At 55.0% G+C, this 16,292-nt stretch overlaps 1 protein-coding gene across 2 annotated transcripts; it reads right to left on the bottom strand.

The window, feature by feature from the left end:
- Positions 1-466: 466 nt before the first annotated feature.
- On the bottom strand, positions 467-6,427 carry TMEM18 (transmembrane protein 18). 2 transcript variants are annotated; one of them, XM_019435834.2, is made up of 5 exons: positions 6,286-6,427; positions 5,100-5,217; positions 3,445-3,499; positions 839-932; positions 467-749 (listed from the first exon to the last, which is right to left on the bottom strand). In XM_019435834.2, exons 1-5 carry the CDS (start codon positions 6,340-6,342, stop codon positions 660-662), a joined length of 414 nt encoding a protein of 137 aa, XP_019291379.1. In that variant the 5' UTR covers positions 6,343-6,427; the 3' UTR covers positions 467-659. The 2 variants fall into 2 exon arrangements, with proteins under 2 accessions (XP_019291379.1, XP_019291377.1); XM_019435832.2 differs by having other exon boundaries at positions 5,100-5,220; positions 6,286-6,423.
- Positions 6,428-16,292: the final 9,865 nt, after the last annotated feature.

The following is a 16,292-nucleotide window of genomic DNA, read 5'->3' as shown; positions in this document are numbered from 1 at the left end:
CTTCACAGAAGCCTCGCCTCCTGGGACTTGGCTGCCTGCGCTCACAAGCCTGACTCTTTTCAGGACCTTGCTCCCAGGGTCTCACGTACAGACTGCTCCAGCCCAGGGCTTCTCAATCCTGGCACTGCTAACGTGCCGGGTCAGATCATCCCTAGCTCGGGACCACCCTGGGCTCCAGCCCTCCAGTGACAACCCAGAATGTCACCAACTTTGCCACATCCCCTCCACGGAGAACCAGCTGGGCCGCAGCCTGGGAAGCAGCGCATGCAGGGGGTGATGGTGCCGTTGCACGGACAGCACCGTTTATCATCTGCTTCAAAGTGTGTACGTTGCTTCAACGCTTTACAATGAATACTAACCGTACAGGTGACAACTCGGTGAAGTATGCACAGACACTACTGATTTACACACTTTAACAGTAAGACGCCGACATCCTGGGTTGATCCAGGGCTAACCAACACCCAGATGGAACAGGAGACTAGTGTTTATTTTAAAAACCAGTTTTAAAGTGTGTCCTACAACACGGATGTCACGATAAAAGAACCCTCTGCACAAACGTGAGTGGCCGAGTAAGGACGCCTCCGATGCGCACTTTAACCCTTGACACAACAACAGAGGAAAACAACGTCCATAAGAAAACCAACACAACTGTTCCAGTGTTACTCTTCTTTTCTCTTCCTTCCTCTTCTCTTCTCCTGTAACGTTTTCAGGTCAGTCATTACATTCAAAGTCTTTCGGACCCACATAATCTAAAAACAATGATTTTGAGACACATTTAGAATTGGAAAACACACATCCATCAACAACACTAGAACTCAGAAAGCTGTAACACACATACCACGATGATCATGGCATTGAGCAGCAGCGGTGCTGAAAACACTAGAGAAATGAACATCCCCCGTGAATCGAAATACTGGTATTTTGAAAATGACCTGTTTCAGGAAGAAATTAAAAGTTACTTGGCATAACGGAACAACATCCTTAGCGATACTCCCTAAGGTAAGGCTCCTGGAGAGCCTCTTATGTCGACTAAGGCTCCACCGCCTGCCCCACAACCGAACCCACCCTCAGCCCTTCCCAGCTCGCTCCTACTGGGCCCCATCAGGGAACGTGCAGCGGGCCCGCGGCGAAGAAGGCAGGAGCCCTGGGGCCTGGGGAAGAGGGCGGTGGGGGCAACAGCAATCAACCCTCGGATTTGCCCGGCAAAGTAAACGCTTGTGTGCTCTGGTTAACGCCGAGTTTGACGTCACTTGGGACGTGCTGTGCCTTCCGTGGGCCAGAAGGCGTCACAGGCTGCACGTGCTCCAGAGCTACTCTGAGACGGTGCCAGCCGGCTCTCTGCTCGAACTCTCACCAGCAGGCTGGGTCCCTCAAGCTGCCCCCAGGCAGAGACTGGTTGTATCCTGGGGCTCGTCTGCGGCCATCAGTGATATGCAGGACGACCGTTTATAAAGCACCTAACAACAACCTGTTAGCTCAGTGAGTCACCGAGGAGCCAGCCAGCAGCCCTGGCGTCACGGCCGAGAACAGGGGAGGCAGAGCTTAGAGCTTACACTGTAAGCTTAGAGCTTACATTTTTCCAGAGAAAAATGAAGCCAAGGAGCATGGAGTTGCATGTGGGCTGCAGGAAGGCTCCCAACACTCCAGCAGGGACCCGGGGGAGCCACCAGGGCCCAGCCGTGGCCAGCCTGTGGCCGTGGCTGCCGTGGCTGTGCCGAGGCTGTGCCGAGGCCTAGGTCGAGGAGGGGCTGGCGCCTGGGGAAGCAGGCCACTGCTCGGGAGGCGTGGGGGTGGGCGCCGGAGGTGAGGGACAGAGCCGCGCTCGTGGTTTGTTTTCAAGGTCAAGGACCTCGGGAGGAATCTGCGTGGCGAGTGAGGTCTCTGGCCAAAGTCACTGGGAGGAGAAGCGCCAGTACAGAGTGGAGCACCGTGCCTGGGGTCAGCTCTGGATGGGGGCCGAGTGTGAAGCGCTGCTCTCCTGATGGTCATCAGACCTCCAGCGGCTGGGGCGGCTGCCCTCGGCACAGGAGGAAGGCAGAGAGCGGAAGGAGGGACTTCCTGAGAGAGGAGACTGGCAGCCTGGCGTCCTGGAAACCCGCGAGCAGGTGGTTCAGGGGGAGGGAGGCTGAGGTCAAGTAACCCACGGACTGGCGGTGGGCCAGGCCCCACGCGCCCCACCCTGTCATGAACAACAGCGTTTCCACTACAAGGTGGGGAGCGGGCCCAAGGGGACAGTGACCATCTTCCAAGTCTCATCGTGAAGGGTCCAGACAGGGGAGGCCCAAGGGGCCCTGTTTTACATTGAAAAGTGGGGATTTTCTCAGTACGTCTGGCTGAGGAGATGGGTTCAGAGGGCAGCCAGGAGCAGGTGCTGGGGCCACAGCCATTCCCTGAAGGCACAGCTTCTTCCAGGTCCTCAGGACCCGACGAGCAAGGACGTGTGGGGGCTGGAAAGACAGCAGGTGTAACGCAGGTGGGATGGAACGTGCACGGTCACCTAGGGTGGCTTTCCGCAACCTCCTGGAAAGCGCCAAATGGCACACATGCATGCTTCCCGGGCCAAGAGGCAAGGTCTTCAACCCCTTTTTGCTGAGAGTCTAGTAGTTCTTTTTTTTCTTTCGCATTGAAGAAATGTAAATGTTTTAGCACTTAGAAAAGCAAGACCATTTTTAGCTCACAGGCCACGTAAAACCAGTGGGCAAGATACGGCCTGTGGACCGTTGTTTGAAAGCCACATCTAGACACACGTGTGAGGGTCCCAGATGAAGGCCCTCGGTCTGCACAGCTGTGTCTCACTCACACGTGTGGGTGCCGGTGCTGAGCTGCACCCAGACACAGGGCCTGACACTCAGGCAGGATGATGTGAGAGCCGGAAACGGGGGCAGAGGACAAGCAGAGGGCAGTGACGGCTGGTGATGCCCCGCGGGTCTCCACACCCCGAGGCTGGCAGGAGCCGTGGTGGAGAGGGAGGAGGTGGGGCTCCAGGGAGGCCGCAGGCAAGGGGGTGGAGCTGCGATCACTGGAGGGCGGCCGGGGGTTTATGCCAGGAGGACATCCCGAGGCCTCGAGAGGACACGGCAGGTCCAGGGAGGGCAGAGAGGTCTCAGAGCACATCACCCACGGCCCTGACCACGCATGGACCGAATTCTCTCTAAAATGCCACTTTCTCTACTCTGCAAATAGAGCTACCTCAAACAGCCCCTTGAACTGTCGCCCGCTGTCATGAACCGTACCAACCAATCTTCAAATCCTAAACTGTCTGATAAGCCGTTCCTCTGACCTAAACCTATCGGAGCAGAAGCACTTGGGCCCCGGGGCCTTCAGCGACTCGTTTTCTCTTGCGGCTCCCGGAGTCTTGTGGTCGGCGTGCAATGCTCCCACTGCACAGACCGCTCTGGAGTGCCACTCCCCAGTACGGTCAACACGCACAGGGCGTCGGCCTACCTCCAGTTCATTGCTGCTACTTCGTTGATGTACTCGGCACAATAAACTAGAATCACTGGAAGAGAGAGAAACCACGTGTCAGGATCTGGATGACGATGGATCACCCCTCTTTACAGAACTAAACATGCTGTTGGCAATGGTATATTTAACATAAATGTAAGAGAATAGCAAGAATTTGAAGAGAGATGGACTTCCTATTTTAGAGACAGTGTGAGGTAAGACCGTAACGCTTGCACACTACAGGTAGGACGCCTCCCCTTGACGGAAACACGGGAAGGTCTCAGTGCAGAGCCGCTGAGCCGTGCAGAGACCGGAAGCAGGTCTGCCCCTGCAAACCACGTGCGCACACGTGTGCCTGCGCCCGCGCTCCGACACGACCCGGTCACGGTGACCCAGTCACAGAACGCCCAGAGCTGCGAGACCAGGTGCCTTCCACCGTCACACTGCCACCCCACGGGGACACACGGGACAGCCGGCTAGAGACAGGCCCAGAGGTTCTGGCGGCCGCAGCAGGAATCCCGATGCCCCCCGAGCCTACCTGAGTAGAGACCGCGACCCTCCCGGAGCCCGGGACGCAGAAGCACGCGGCTATTCAACCCCGGACCCGGAGCTCGCTCAGCACCGCGTGCTGCCACCGTTCCTGCGTGAAAACTACACGGCGGGACGCGGCAAACCGCAAAGTCTGATGCTTTCAGTTCTCAGGTAAATTAAAATGGGAAAAACCTTCCCGTCCTTGACCCAAGTCACAAAACGGAAGACACCATGGCTTTAGAACCTCTGGACTCCTCCCTCCGGATTGGACCCAACGAGGCACATCAAGAAAGCCAAGGGAAAAGGAGAAAAGCGGGGGAAAGGCTGAGACACGGAAGGCGGCGGAATGACGCCATCTCTGCCAGCTGACCGGGTAATGAACCTCGGCGGTGCCACCCAGGGGCTGAGTGACTTGGGGGGCAGGGAGCCCCTCGTGTCTCACTTGTAAAAATGCGGCAAATAACACCGCCCCGAATAAAATCAATCTGTGCGGGTCTGAGAGTCAAAGGAATCACCGAAGATGTACACACACGTAGAACACTGTCTGTCTGTTGCCCCCACGTGTGCAAAGTCCTCCCCTCTTCACCCTCAAAAATAAGAAACCCAACACAGTTCTTGAGTTGCCAAGTTTTCCTCGCATGTCCGCTCACGTGATCAGGCCGGCGACTTTCTCCGAGGGACCCGCCCCAGGGCCCGTGCACAAGCTGTCCTCGCGGCAGGGAGTTCACTGCCGCACCCCTGCTGCGTGGCTCCCTCCTGCAGGCCCTGCACACCCCGGTCTACGCGCTGCCCCCGCACCTCGCACGAGGCCCCGTCCCGGAGCTCCGCTGGTTTGCTGCCTCGTCCGGATCACAGGCGGCAGCAACGCACCTCCGTCCGAAACTGCGTCGCGGAGCCGGTGCTGCCCACCACCTCGTGCGGGCCCAGAGGCGCACACGCCCGTGACAGCACGTGACGGCAGGAAGCAGGGCCTCCGCTCATCCCTTGCGCTGCAGGACGACTTCTGCGACGCCAACGCACCGCTTCCCTCTCTCCCTAGGACGCTCTCTTACTGACACGTCCCACCCTGCACCTGGTCACGTCACACGGCAATCTGGGTCACAGAATTCGTGCATTCTACTCACCTAAGCAGAGGAAATGCCCGACCTGTAGTTTATACCTCTGGGCTGAGAGACACGTGAGCAGCAGACACAGCACGTGGAAGACGGCCAGCCCCATGAGCCACGGCTCCGCCCAGTCCGTCTGCTGCAAGACACATCGCTAGAAACTCATCACCGTCAACTCACGTGGGGGCCAGGCGTCGCGTCTCCTGGGTCAGGGAGGCCAGCGGTCCCTCACAGCCAGCGCTCCTGGGGCTGCTGGCCGGGGCGTCCAGGGCCCTTCCCCCACAGGCCTCCCAGAAGCAGGTGTTGGGGAAGGAAGGGGAGGAGGGAGACGGGAACCGACTGCACCGCAGCCACCCGCAGACATTAAAGAGAAATGTCACTGCTTTAATGTCTGAGCACGCAGAACTGGGGCACCACGGATTTCCCCTTCTGTGGCCTGAATAAAATCATGTTTTAAGGCTTCTAAGGATCATCGTCCCATGACAAGCAAGAACAGAGTTCCTGAGACTAGCACTCAAGGCCTTGGGAAATCTGAGCCATCCCAATTTGCTAGATTTCCTCCGACCTTTCTGCCAGGCCGCCAAATAGCACTGACATGTCGGGTCTCCTCAATCGGAGGGTGGGCATGTCCGCACCCCCAGATGCTCGTATCCGCCCCCCCCCCAACCATGCTCGGATTTACCCTTCGTCTAGATCTCCCCTGCAAGCTCACCCCCAAGCCCTGCCCTTAGCCCCGCCCCCAGCAAACCAGGCCGGGAACTGCATCAGGACACTGCAGAGCCCTCAGGACTAAGTGTCCCCTGCCGCTTCTGCACGCCCCGAAGGGTAAACTGCCCACAAGCTACCCGTCCCCATCAATGTGCGGAGGGGGCAAAGGGAAGGGAGCGAGGGGGGGCGTCCAGAACAGCGCAAGAGCAGCACCTGGAGCTCCCACTGCGCTGGGGGAGCGGTCCCCCCACCACCTCTACCCGCGGTGCATCCACACCTAGAACCCAGAGCCGCCCAAGAGTCCCCGCCAGGTCCGCCCCGAAACGTCCCGCCCACCACCAGGCCCCGCCCAGGATCGGTCCGCCCACCACCAGGCCCCGCCCCCGCCCCATCCAGTGTCGTCGGCGTCCGTGGCGGATGCGAACAAACCCGGACTGCCCCCCACCCCCCCCACCAACCATCACCCAAGCTGGCGACCAAGAAGGCAGCGAGTTACCGTGATCACGGCGGGAATGCTGACGGGGAAAGAGCTGACCGAGAAGGCGGACGGCATCGTCCCCGGAAAGGCCCACCCTCACCACCACCGTCTCCCGTCCCCACCCCAGTCGGTTACCACAGGGAACGCCTCCGGCGTCCCCTCTCGCGGGATTTCCACTTGTCGCGAAATCTGCTCGGACCCAGCTATCTCGCGATATCTCCCGTGCCCGGTGCCAGGTTCACATCTCGCGGTTTTCTATGGCTTTAAATCTAATGTTGAAATTGTAACTAGGTTCCCAGAGTGTTTTCCCAAAAGGGCCGAGAGGCGAGAGGGGACGAGAGCGTCTTTAGTTCTCAGACCTTCAACCCAGTGGCGCTCTCGAGAACCGGGGGGCGAGTGGGCGTCTCTGCCTGCTTCCGACGCCGGCCCCGAGGGACCGAGGGGGGACGGTGTCCGCGCTCCCGGGGGACCGAGGGGGACGGTGTCCGGGGGACCGAGGGGGGGGCAGTGCCCGCGCTCCCGGGGGACCATGGGGACGGTGTCAGCGCTCCCGGGGGACCGAGGGGAGAGTATCCGCGCTTCCGGGGGACCGAGGGGGACGGTGTCCGGGGGACCGAGGGGGGGGGCAGTGCCCGCGCTCCCGGGGGACCATGGGGACGGTGTCAGCGCTCCCGGGGGACCGAGGGGAGAGTATCCGCGCTTCCGGGGGACCGAGGGGGACGGTGTCCGGGGGACCGAGGGGGGGGGCAGTGCCCGCGCTCCCGGGGGACCATGGAGACGGTGTCAGCGCTCCCGGGGGACCGAGGGGAGAGTATCCGCGCTTCCGGGAAACCGAGGGGGACAGGGTCTGGGAGGGACCCACTTTTTCTGGCAGATAACCTTGTGCGTGCGCACACATCACCTGGGCCCATATGTACGTGGGGTCTGAGTACACCTGGGGGTGCCGAACGTTCCACCTTTCTAACAGCACAGGGATGCTGCCTGTGGGCGACCGCAGTTGAGAAGGCCCTGGGGACGCCCTGCCTACCCTCCGCTTACAGGTGCATTCGGGTCGCTGTTCGTTAACCGGGGGGTCCAGAGCCCTGCGCCTCAGGGACGGACTCGGGACCCGCGGTTAATAGGTGAGCGCGGGCGGGCACGCGGTAGCAGGAGCGGGTGAGGCAGGGTGTGTGTGCGGCCGCCCGCGGACCTACCCGGAAGGCGACCGTGTGCCCGCAGGGCCGGGACTGCCACGTGCGGAGACAGCGCCCACCGTCTGGGTGGAGTGGAGCGAGGACGCGCAGTGCGCAGGGACCCCGCCTCTGGGGCTCGTGCGGGAGCAAGGCGGCGCCAAAGGACGCGAGGAGATGGCTTCCCGGCAGGTGCATTCCTGAGCGGCGGAATCAAACCGACACTGAACCCAGAGGGCCGCGCTCCGGTTTAAGCCGGGCTGCTGCAGCGTCCGAAACGGCGTCCCGTGACCCCGCAGGTCCCGCGGGTCCCGGCCGCAAGGGTCTCGGGGTCTGCACGCTCCCGCGCCCTCCTCCCCACGCTTTCCACTCCGCCCAGAGACCTCGAAGAACACCTGCTAGGCCAAGTCCCACCTGCTTTGAACGCTCTGTGCTCCTGCTTCTTAGGTGTTCTCCCTGCTCCCCGCTCCGCTGCCGCTGCGCTCCCTTTTCAGACACTTTCTAACCTTTGCCCGGAATCGTCAGGGGGCACTCAGCTTACCCTGCACCGAGTCAAAATCCCACTCGCATCGTGATCCTGGAGGTGGGATCCCTAACAGTGTGTTCAACACAGAGCTGCCGTTCCGGTTCTGGGACTACATCTTCCCAGGAGGTGACCCTGTGTGCCCTCCGCCCCGCCCCTCCTTCCCCGGAGTTACTGCGGGCCGGGCTGGAACAGACCCCTGCGGGGACCCGGTCGAATCGCATTTTAATCAGGCGCCAGCAGGTGGCAGCACGCCGCCTTGCCTCGGTCCTGCTGGCGGAGCCTGAACACCTTTTCCGTGTTTCCAACAAAATCAATTTTCGAGTGTTCACAGTTGTTGAACTGAGAGGCTTTACTCTACACCTTTAATTTTAGACGGAGAAATAGTTTGGTTTTTTTTCCCGAGCATTATGGGGTAGCCGAATCTGTTCTTATCGATTCTTCTCTCATAGAATGCAGGTGTAAAATTGCAGTCATTTAACGACAGGCTTCCGAGAACTCCATAATTATGGACAACGAAAGCCTTATGGATTAAATCCAGCAAATTTTATATCTCACCTTCACTTGACATTTTCAGTATTCCACTGATGCGTCCCTACCTCAGTGCTCGGGAAGTGGTGACCACATGGGTCACAACCACACCAAACTGTGCTACTTGGTTTGACGCGTTTCTGTCCTTCTCACTGACTGAGCCGCTCCAGGGCCTGGTCCTGTCTTATCTGTCTGATTGTTTGACACCCTCAGCACATCTGATACCTAGTAGGTTGTCCGTGAAAATGTCTGTGACCAGAGCGCCAAACACATCTGTAGCGACAGCTCATTCAGTCGTTGGAGATGACGATCTTCTGGAATCTGTGTTTGTGTGCAGACCCTCGGGACTACGCATGCAAGTGCACTCCCGGGAGGGCTTCTTGTGTCCGCAGACAAGGAGGGAAGAGCTGAGGAAACAAATTAAGGCACTGTCTTCTCTTGGGAAAATTGAATCCATAATGACACATTATTAGTTGAAGACGTCCCCTCCCACCCCCACCTTATTCCTGAGCCAGCAGGTACTAAAGCAGCAGTTTTCCAGAACATGTTTGGGAAGCCTCATTGTACAGCATATGGAAGGGACTGTGTTCCTCGAGCCCCATGAGGTTTCTATAGAATTTCTTCAAATTTTATCTTGGCTAGTAGTAAACACACAAGTGCAATGTTATGTTTGGGGATTTTCCCTCTGTATTTTTGATTGTATATTGTCGACCCAAAACAGATAAGATCACTGAACCATGGTTAAAAATTAGGCCACACTAACATGGTATTTGGGTATTTGATGTGCTCTCTAACAGGTCGTCTGTAAGAAGCCAGAGCCAGATGACCAGGCTCTGCTGATGTCCTGGGATGAGGCCCATGGTGACACAGACGTTAGTCTAAACCTCCCTCTTGGCTTTTCTGATGTGTGTGCCTGATGCCTCTTGATTGCAAATCTGTCACATGCCATCAGTGGCTGGCTCTGGGTTTATGGAAAGTGTGGAGGCATTTCCCACAATGGTTTCTGGCACATAGTGGACACTCAGGGGACGTTTGTCTAGTCATTCATAGCCTGGCCATTGGCTAATGGGGCAGGCCCTGGACCAGATGGTGGACCACCACCAGGCCAAAAGGCGGTCCACGCCATGGGAGACACGTGCTGTGATGGTGCCGAAGGAAACTGCCTGCAGGAAGCGTCACCAGGCGGGGGCACGTGCAGGGCTGACCTCTGAAGATTGAGTGGAGACCCCTCTGGTAAGCTGGGTAGAAGGAAAAGAACATTGCTGGCAGAGGAAACCATGTGTTCAGACACAGGCAAGGATGAAATTTGTTAACGAATATAAGGAACTGTGAGTTCTTGCTCTGGGTTGAAGTGAAAGGCGTCTCGTGGAGAATATTAGGGAATTTGAACATTAACCAGGTAATGTGAGTGTGTGTGCTCTGTGGAGACTGGCCTGACTCTTACAGGCCAGTATTTCTCATTCAAGGCCCACTGTTCTCCATGTGCAGGGACAGATTCTCAAACTGTTTCTCAGTAAGGCTATAAATGCCACATCTGTATTTAGATGGCAGTGTTTAAAATCACTGTGTCCATTTACACGTCTGTGTCTCATCCACTCTGCATTTCCTGAACGTCCACTTTATACCACAATTTACTTCTAGAATCCCAAAGACGCCCCCACCCTCGTTTCTGGAAATGATGAGCGTGTTCCGTCACACAGAGGAGGGGAGTGCAGGTGGCACATGGGATTACAGTCACTGCACAGCTGCCTTCATGTAGGGAGCGAGGCAACCGGCCATGGCTAGTGTGCGGGGGGAGAAGAGCCCGGCACGCAGGTGCCTCCGGAGGCTGGAAGGCAGCAGAATCATCTCCCCGGGAGACTCCGAGCGGAACCAGCCCTGCCAACACTTTGATTTCAACCCAGTGAGACCGGTTTCAGAGTTTTGACTCCCAAAAATGTAAGATGCATTTGTTAAGCCGCTAAGTTTGGGGCAGTTTGTTAGAGCAGCAACAGAAAATACGTAAGGCAGGGGGTCCAATGGGCGGCGGTCGGTAACCACTCATGTTTTTCAGAAACCTCAGTACGCATGTGGTCTCTCCCAGGTGAATGTCCTCCGCGCTCGATGCACGACGTCCCCACCCTCCAGCTGTCACTCCATGAGTTCCTGGGCACAGTACGCACACCTTCCTGTGCTTCTTACATCCTTTCCACCCTTTAAATGCAACCTCTGGGATCCTATTAGCTGGGACTTTCTTGATTGTAGGTTGTGGAAATCTCCTCTCCCTCTGGCAGAGCAACGTTCTCTGGACCTAGAGCAGGAAGCATGGCCCTGAGCCTTGGCCGCAGACCCTCCTGTCTACATTCATGTTCCCCGTTGCTTGACATCGTTATGAAAGCAGTGGCCAAATCATAGAATGACTTTTTTAAATTAGGAGGGGCAAAAGCATCTTTTGATTTTTACTTCTGTCAACTAGCTGTTTCTCCAGCTTTTAAGATGATAAACTAGGGGCACCCGGGGGGCTCAGTCGCTTAGGCATCTGACACCTGATTTCGGCTCAGGTCATGATCTCGGGGTTCATGAGACTGAGCCCTGTGTCGGGCTCTGCACTGACAGCTGGGAGCCTGCTTGGGATTCTCTCCCTCCCTCTCTCTGCCCCTTCCCCACTCACGCTCTCACTCTAAAACACAAAACAAAACTGGGGACACGTCGAAGACTCAGTGAGAAGAGAGATCAGCTGGGACAGCAAGTGGGAGAGTTGATGGCTCGCAGGCTGGTTGTGGGGGGCGGGGAGGCCTGAGGACAGAGGGTGCTCTTTGCAGGGTCAAGGTGGGAGTGACCCAGCGCAGCGTTCACAGGTTCACAGGTTCACACCACTGCCTGATTCTTTATCCTTTTCCCTTTTGTTTTGTTAAACACCTAGAGTGAGATATGGGCTGGTAGGCTGGGTGTACATTCAGCGTGATTCTCCTGACAGGAGCCCGCCCCCCAGGGTCCCCCTCCTGGTGCTGGTCCTGCTGGAGGTGCCATCGCCACACTTGCTGTGTCTTAACTTGCGTTTCCCAGATAACTAGTAAGTGAATTCTTGTTCATATGCTTATTGGCAATTTATATATCTTCTTTGGTAAAGTTTCTATTTAAATATTTTCTCCATTTTTTACTGGGTTGTTTTTTTCTTTTTATTATTAGGTATAAGATTAAAAAAATATGTTTTGCACACTAGTTGTTTATTAGATCTATGTTTTGTGAATGTTTTCTCCTGATCAGGAGCTTGTCTATTCATAGTCTTACAGAATCTTCAATGAACAAATATTTTCAATTTTGGCAAAGTTACTTTATCATTTTTTAACATGTTCATTGCTTTCTGTGGCCTAAGAAACGTTTGCCTACCTCATATCACAAAGATCCTGTATTTTCACATAAAACTTTAAATGTCGATGAGCCATCTCAAATTAACTTTTGTGAAATGGGTGAATGAGGAAGGGTCAAGTTCATGTTTTCCTTGATATGCAATTATTCCAGAACTAGTTACTAAAAAATGCTTTCTTTCCCCCATTTGATTGCCTTTCCACCTTGGTCCAACATCAGCCAGCCCTGGGGGGTGCCTACCGCTGGGCTCTGTCCTGTGCGGGCCCCCTGCCCCCACACACACACAGTCTCTACTACTGAACTTTATCTGAGGCTCAACCTTATCTACATGCATCGTAAACACTGGGAGAAAGTGAAATAAAGTACAGTAGAATGCATCAGATGTATCTACAAAACCTACAGGAAATGTCTTTGAAACTTGCCCAGCATTTGCCATTTCCAAAGCTCTTCACCCATTTTTGTGCTGCATTATTTTCTCTGAGGCTAAAGAATTTCCTTTAGCATTTCATGCCATATGGGTCTGTTGCTACTTCCTTAGTTTCCTTGTCTGGGGATGCTTTCATTTGGTCTTCGTTTGAAGGCTATTTTTGTGGCACATTGATTTTTGCACGTGACCTTGTCTTTCCGTGAGCGCTCTGGAGCAGCCCTGCTGTCTTCCGCCCGTAGCTTCTCACCGGAGCCAGCTGTCCTTCCGCGTGCAGGTTTTCTGTGGCTACTGTGCCATACTCCTGTTTTGAGGATTTTCTCTTGGTTTCACCAGATGGACGATGATGTGCCTAAGATTCATTTTATCTGTATTTGTATTTCTTTTGGCTCAATAAACTTAATTCTCTGAGTTATGTCTGTTTTTAACCAAATATTTACACTTTTCAGACACCATTCCCACCAATATCCCTGTCCTATTCTTTGTCTCTTCTCTCCGAGATGACAGACGAATGTATATGCTAGACGTCCCAGGATTACAGAGGTATGCTTAGTTTGCAGGCTGTACAAAATGGGGTATATGAGAGCTGGCCCCGGGCTTGATGAGCCCTGATCTCCATGGTGAAATGTAAACACAGCACTTAACTCAAACTACAACAGAGGAGTCCTTCTGTCTTCTCCAGTGTGTAGGGCACGTTTCCTGTTTCTTTGATTTTGGGGTAGTTTTGTAGGACCTATTGGACATTGTGCATAACATAGATATGGGTTCTGTTATTTCTTCCAAAGATTAGTGACTTAAACAAATAAAGGCATTAAATCAGTTTGACAAACTGCTGTTGAAGACTATGAGTCTGGAGTTCTCTCTCGTCCAGCAAGAGAGCAGATGCAAAATTGAATACAAGAGAGGCTAATGTCTGGGAGAAGATAAGAGCCTGAACAGGGGTTTCGTCTCTGGATTTATGGAGCGCACTAGATGCTACCCACGTGCTGAATGTGAAGAAAACAAGATCTTACACACGTGAACGTGGAGAAAACAATCAGACAGTAATCATTAACCTATGTGTGTAAGAAGCAAAGCAGGGGCAAGAGGAGTTTGTGATCAAAGCATACTGGCACCAGAGGGAAAGTAATTTCCTGCAGGTGATCCAACAAGTTACTCATGATCCCAGTACAATGTCTCGCTTGCTAACCTCAGGCGCTTTCACCCCGTGGTGGCGGCTTTCTGCCCCATGGTTTTCTAACCCATTTATGTAAGTATAAAGAATTCTTGAACCTATTTCCCCACAAGCTGCAAACCCTTTTGTGCAGAAGCTGAATTCTTAGTTGGGTTCATCATCCTTAGACGGGCTGCTTGCAGCATGCTTTGTGCAGAGCTCAGGCACCAGCCAGAACCCGGGGCACAGTACATGCACTGAATTTGGGGTGCCCGCCTCTGCATCCCTCCTTCCTTGTGGGCAGCCATCACTCCGTGGATGTGTCCTCTGTGTCTTCAGGCAGGGAAGACTGAGGATTCCCTGCCAGCAGGGAAGGCCTTACCCTAAAACCAAAGTCCCTACGAGAAACCTGCTTCTTCCCCCATGCACTGCCATTCTCTCCCACAGTCTGTGTGTCCCATCGTCCTCCAGGCCTTCAGGAGGTCACTTCTGCAGAAGTGCTATCCTGACACCACTTTTTTTTTTAATGTTCATTTATTTTTGAGACAATGCAAGAGACAGAGTGCAAGCAGGGGAGGGGCAGACAGAGGGAGACACGGAATCCAAAGCGGGCTCCAGGCTCTGAGCTGTCAGCCCAGAGCCGTGATGTGGGGCTCGAACTCACGAACCGTGAGATCGTGACCTGAGCGGAAGTCGGACGCTTAACTGAGCCACTCAGGTGCCCCTATCCTGACACCACTTTTAAGTGGTGCTCCTATAGAGGCCGAGGCGAGGCCACTCCGATGGGCCACTTTGGCACGAAGCCTACTTGGAGTTAAAGGCAATCAAAACCCAGCAGATTCAGGAAAAGCTCTTCCCCTGCCCCTCAACTGCCTGCCCTACAGGAAGAGAGCTATTAACAGGCTCCTCTTCACCCAGGAAACCCACCTGCGTAATGGGCACCTTTATTCCCAAGCATCTCCTGTCACCTTCCTGCTAATGTCCTTCCTCCTCTTTGTGTCCCAGCACCTCTCCCTCCCCTGAGCTCACGGAAGCTTCCGGTTGCCTCACTGTCTTTGGAATTTCACATCAGGGTGGGTTCCCGTTATGTTTGGCATTAACTTTGATTTTCTCCTGTTGACCTACCTCATGTATTTGACTGTCACCCAGCTCACAGAGCCTTGAAGGGGACGGGAGTTCCTGCCCCTGACACCCCAGCCCCGTTCTGTGCTATGTGTTTGCTACCTTGTCCATTTTGCAGTGAGCCAGCAGACTCCAGGGAGGAGAGTGACTGCCAGTCAGGATTTACACAGGATTCTCCAGTGTAAACTATCTTAGATGTTTTCCCCGTCAGACCAAACCTAATTTCCTCCCTCTTCTAGATCGAGAATTCTTCGTGTTAGGAGATGATTTTTCTCTCCAGAAAGTAATAAACCATTGACTCGATACCTGATTCCCTTGCTCAGACGGAGCCTTCTAGTCTCTGAATTCATGTCTCAGCAAACTCTTCCAGAACACTCTTTCACCTGCTTGCAATGGTGTTTTGGGCTGTCTGGTCACCTTCTTCTCGGCCGTGGTGGGGCTACCGGGATGGGCACAGAGGGTTCCGTCAGTAAAGAGCTGCTTGGGAACAGGAGTTGGCCCGCCACCTTGTGGCCACTTTCCTTCTGTGGCACCGGATGTTCACACGCAGATTTGCTCTCCTGACCCGTCGAGGTGGGTTGGAAAAGTCCCGGGCTTCCAAGGCAACGCTCCTGCTCGCCGTGGGGACTACAGTAGGGTTGTGGAAGCAGGGATCTCAGCCCCCGCCCCACACCAGCCCGGCACCCTGGCCCCACAAGGGGACCTCCAGCAGGGGCATCCCCGTGTTGCCATGGCGACATGCCCCAGGGCCTGAGCAGCACTGCCTCCATGCTGTGGGCGTTCCCCTAGTGGTCCAGCAGGGTGACAGCTGTGCACTTCCCGTGCTGCTCAGGATCTTGTGGGATCATCACCAACTTGTTTCTAAGATTCTAGACAACTACAACAGAGCTTTGCATGTAGTTGTCAAACCGGATTTCCACCTCCAGTCATCAGACACATTGACAGGCCCCGGAGACATCCCGTAGAGAATCATTCACCTCTTCACGCAGGGGGTCTGCTCTTGCCCTGGTACCAAAGAAAGAGACAAAAGCCCGTCAAAAGGCTGCTTATGACTCTAAGCAAGAATCAGCAGGTGATTCCTTCTGAGCCTGGGGTTGGGGGGGGGCGGGGAGCCTCTGGGAGGGGCTGACTGGGAGACTGCCGAGGTCGGCCTGCACACAGAGCAGGTGCACACGGGACGCCTACTCGGTGGTGTGAAACCACAACCTGATGCAAGGTGATGAGTTTACATCGGGGTCTCCTGTGGCATTTGGACTGAGAGTTTATGATGGTTGCCCTCGCGTGGAACATCTGGTCCTTCCCTGAGGGTCGTCAGGTGGTTTTCTGGGTAACATTCAGCACGTGGCATGAGTTAGCTCGGCTGCCGTGGTGATAGTACAGACGTGGGGATTGAACGACCCAAGTTTATCGTCTCACAGTGTTGGAGGCTGGAGTCCAAGGTCAAGGTTTTGGGGCTGGTTCCTCTGAGGCTTCTCTCCTGGGCCTTTGCTCACCTGGTCTGCCCTCTGTGGTGTCAGGGCTCAAACCTCTTCTTATGAGGACACCAGTTGTGTGGATTAGATCTCACCCTGATGAGCTCATTTTACCTTAGTTAAAGACCATGTCTTCAAATATCATCACGTTTGAGGCTCTGGGGGTTGGGACCCACCATATGGATCTGTGGAAACACAGCTCAGCCCGTAACGGCCACCACGGGGCGTTCGACACAGGGCCAAGGACACGCTTCCCTGTCCAGTCCTTTCTAATTGTAAGCAT

The sequence above is a fragment of the Panthera pardus genome, unplaced genomic scaffold, assembly GCF_024362965.1.
Source record: "Panthera pardus isolate Hobbes unplaced genomic scaffold, ASM2436296v1 HiC_scaffold_26, whole genome shotgun sequence".
In the NCBI taxonomy this organism is placed as follows: Eukaryota; Metazoa; Chordata; class Mammalia; order Carnivora; family Felidae; genus Panthera; species Panthera pardus.
Note: the sequence above shows the minus strand (reverse complement) of the source record. Positions and strands in the feature narration are given on the sequence as shown.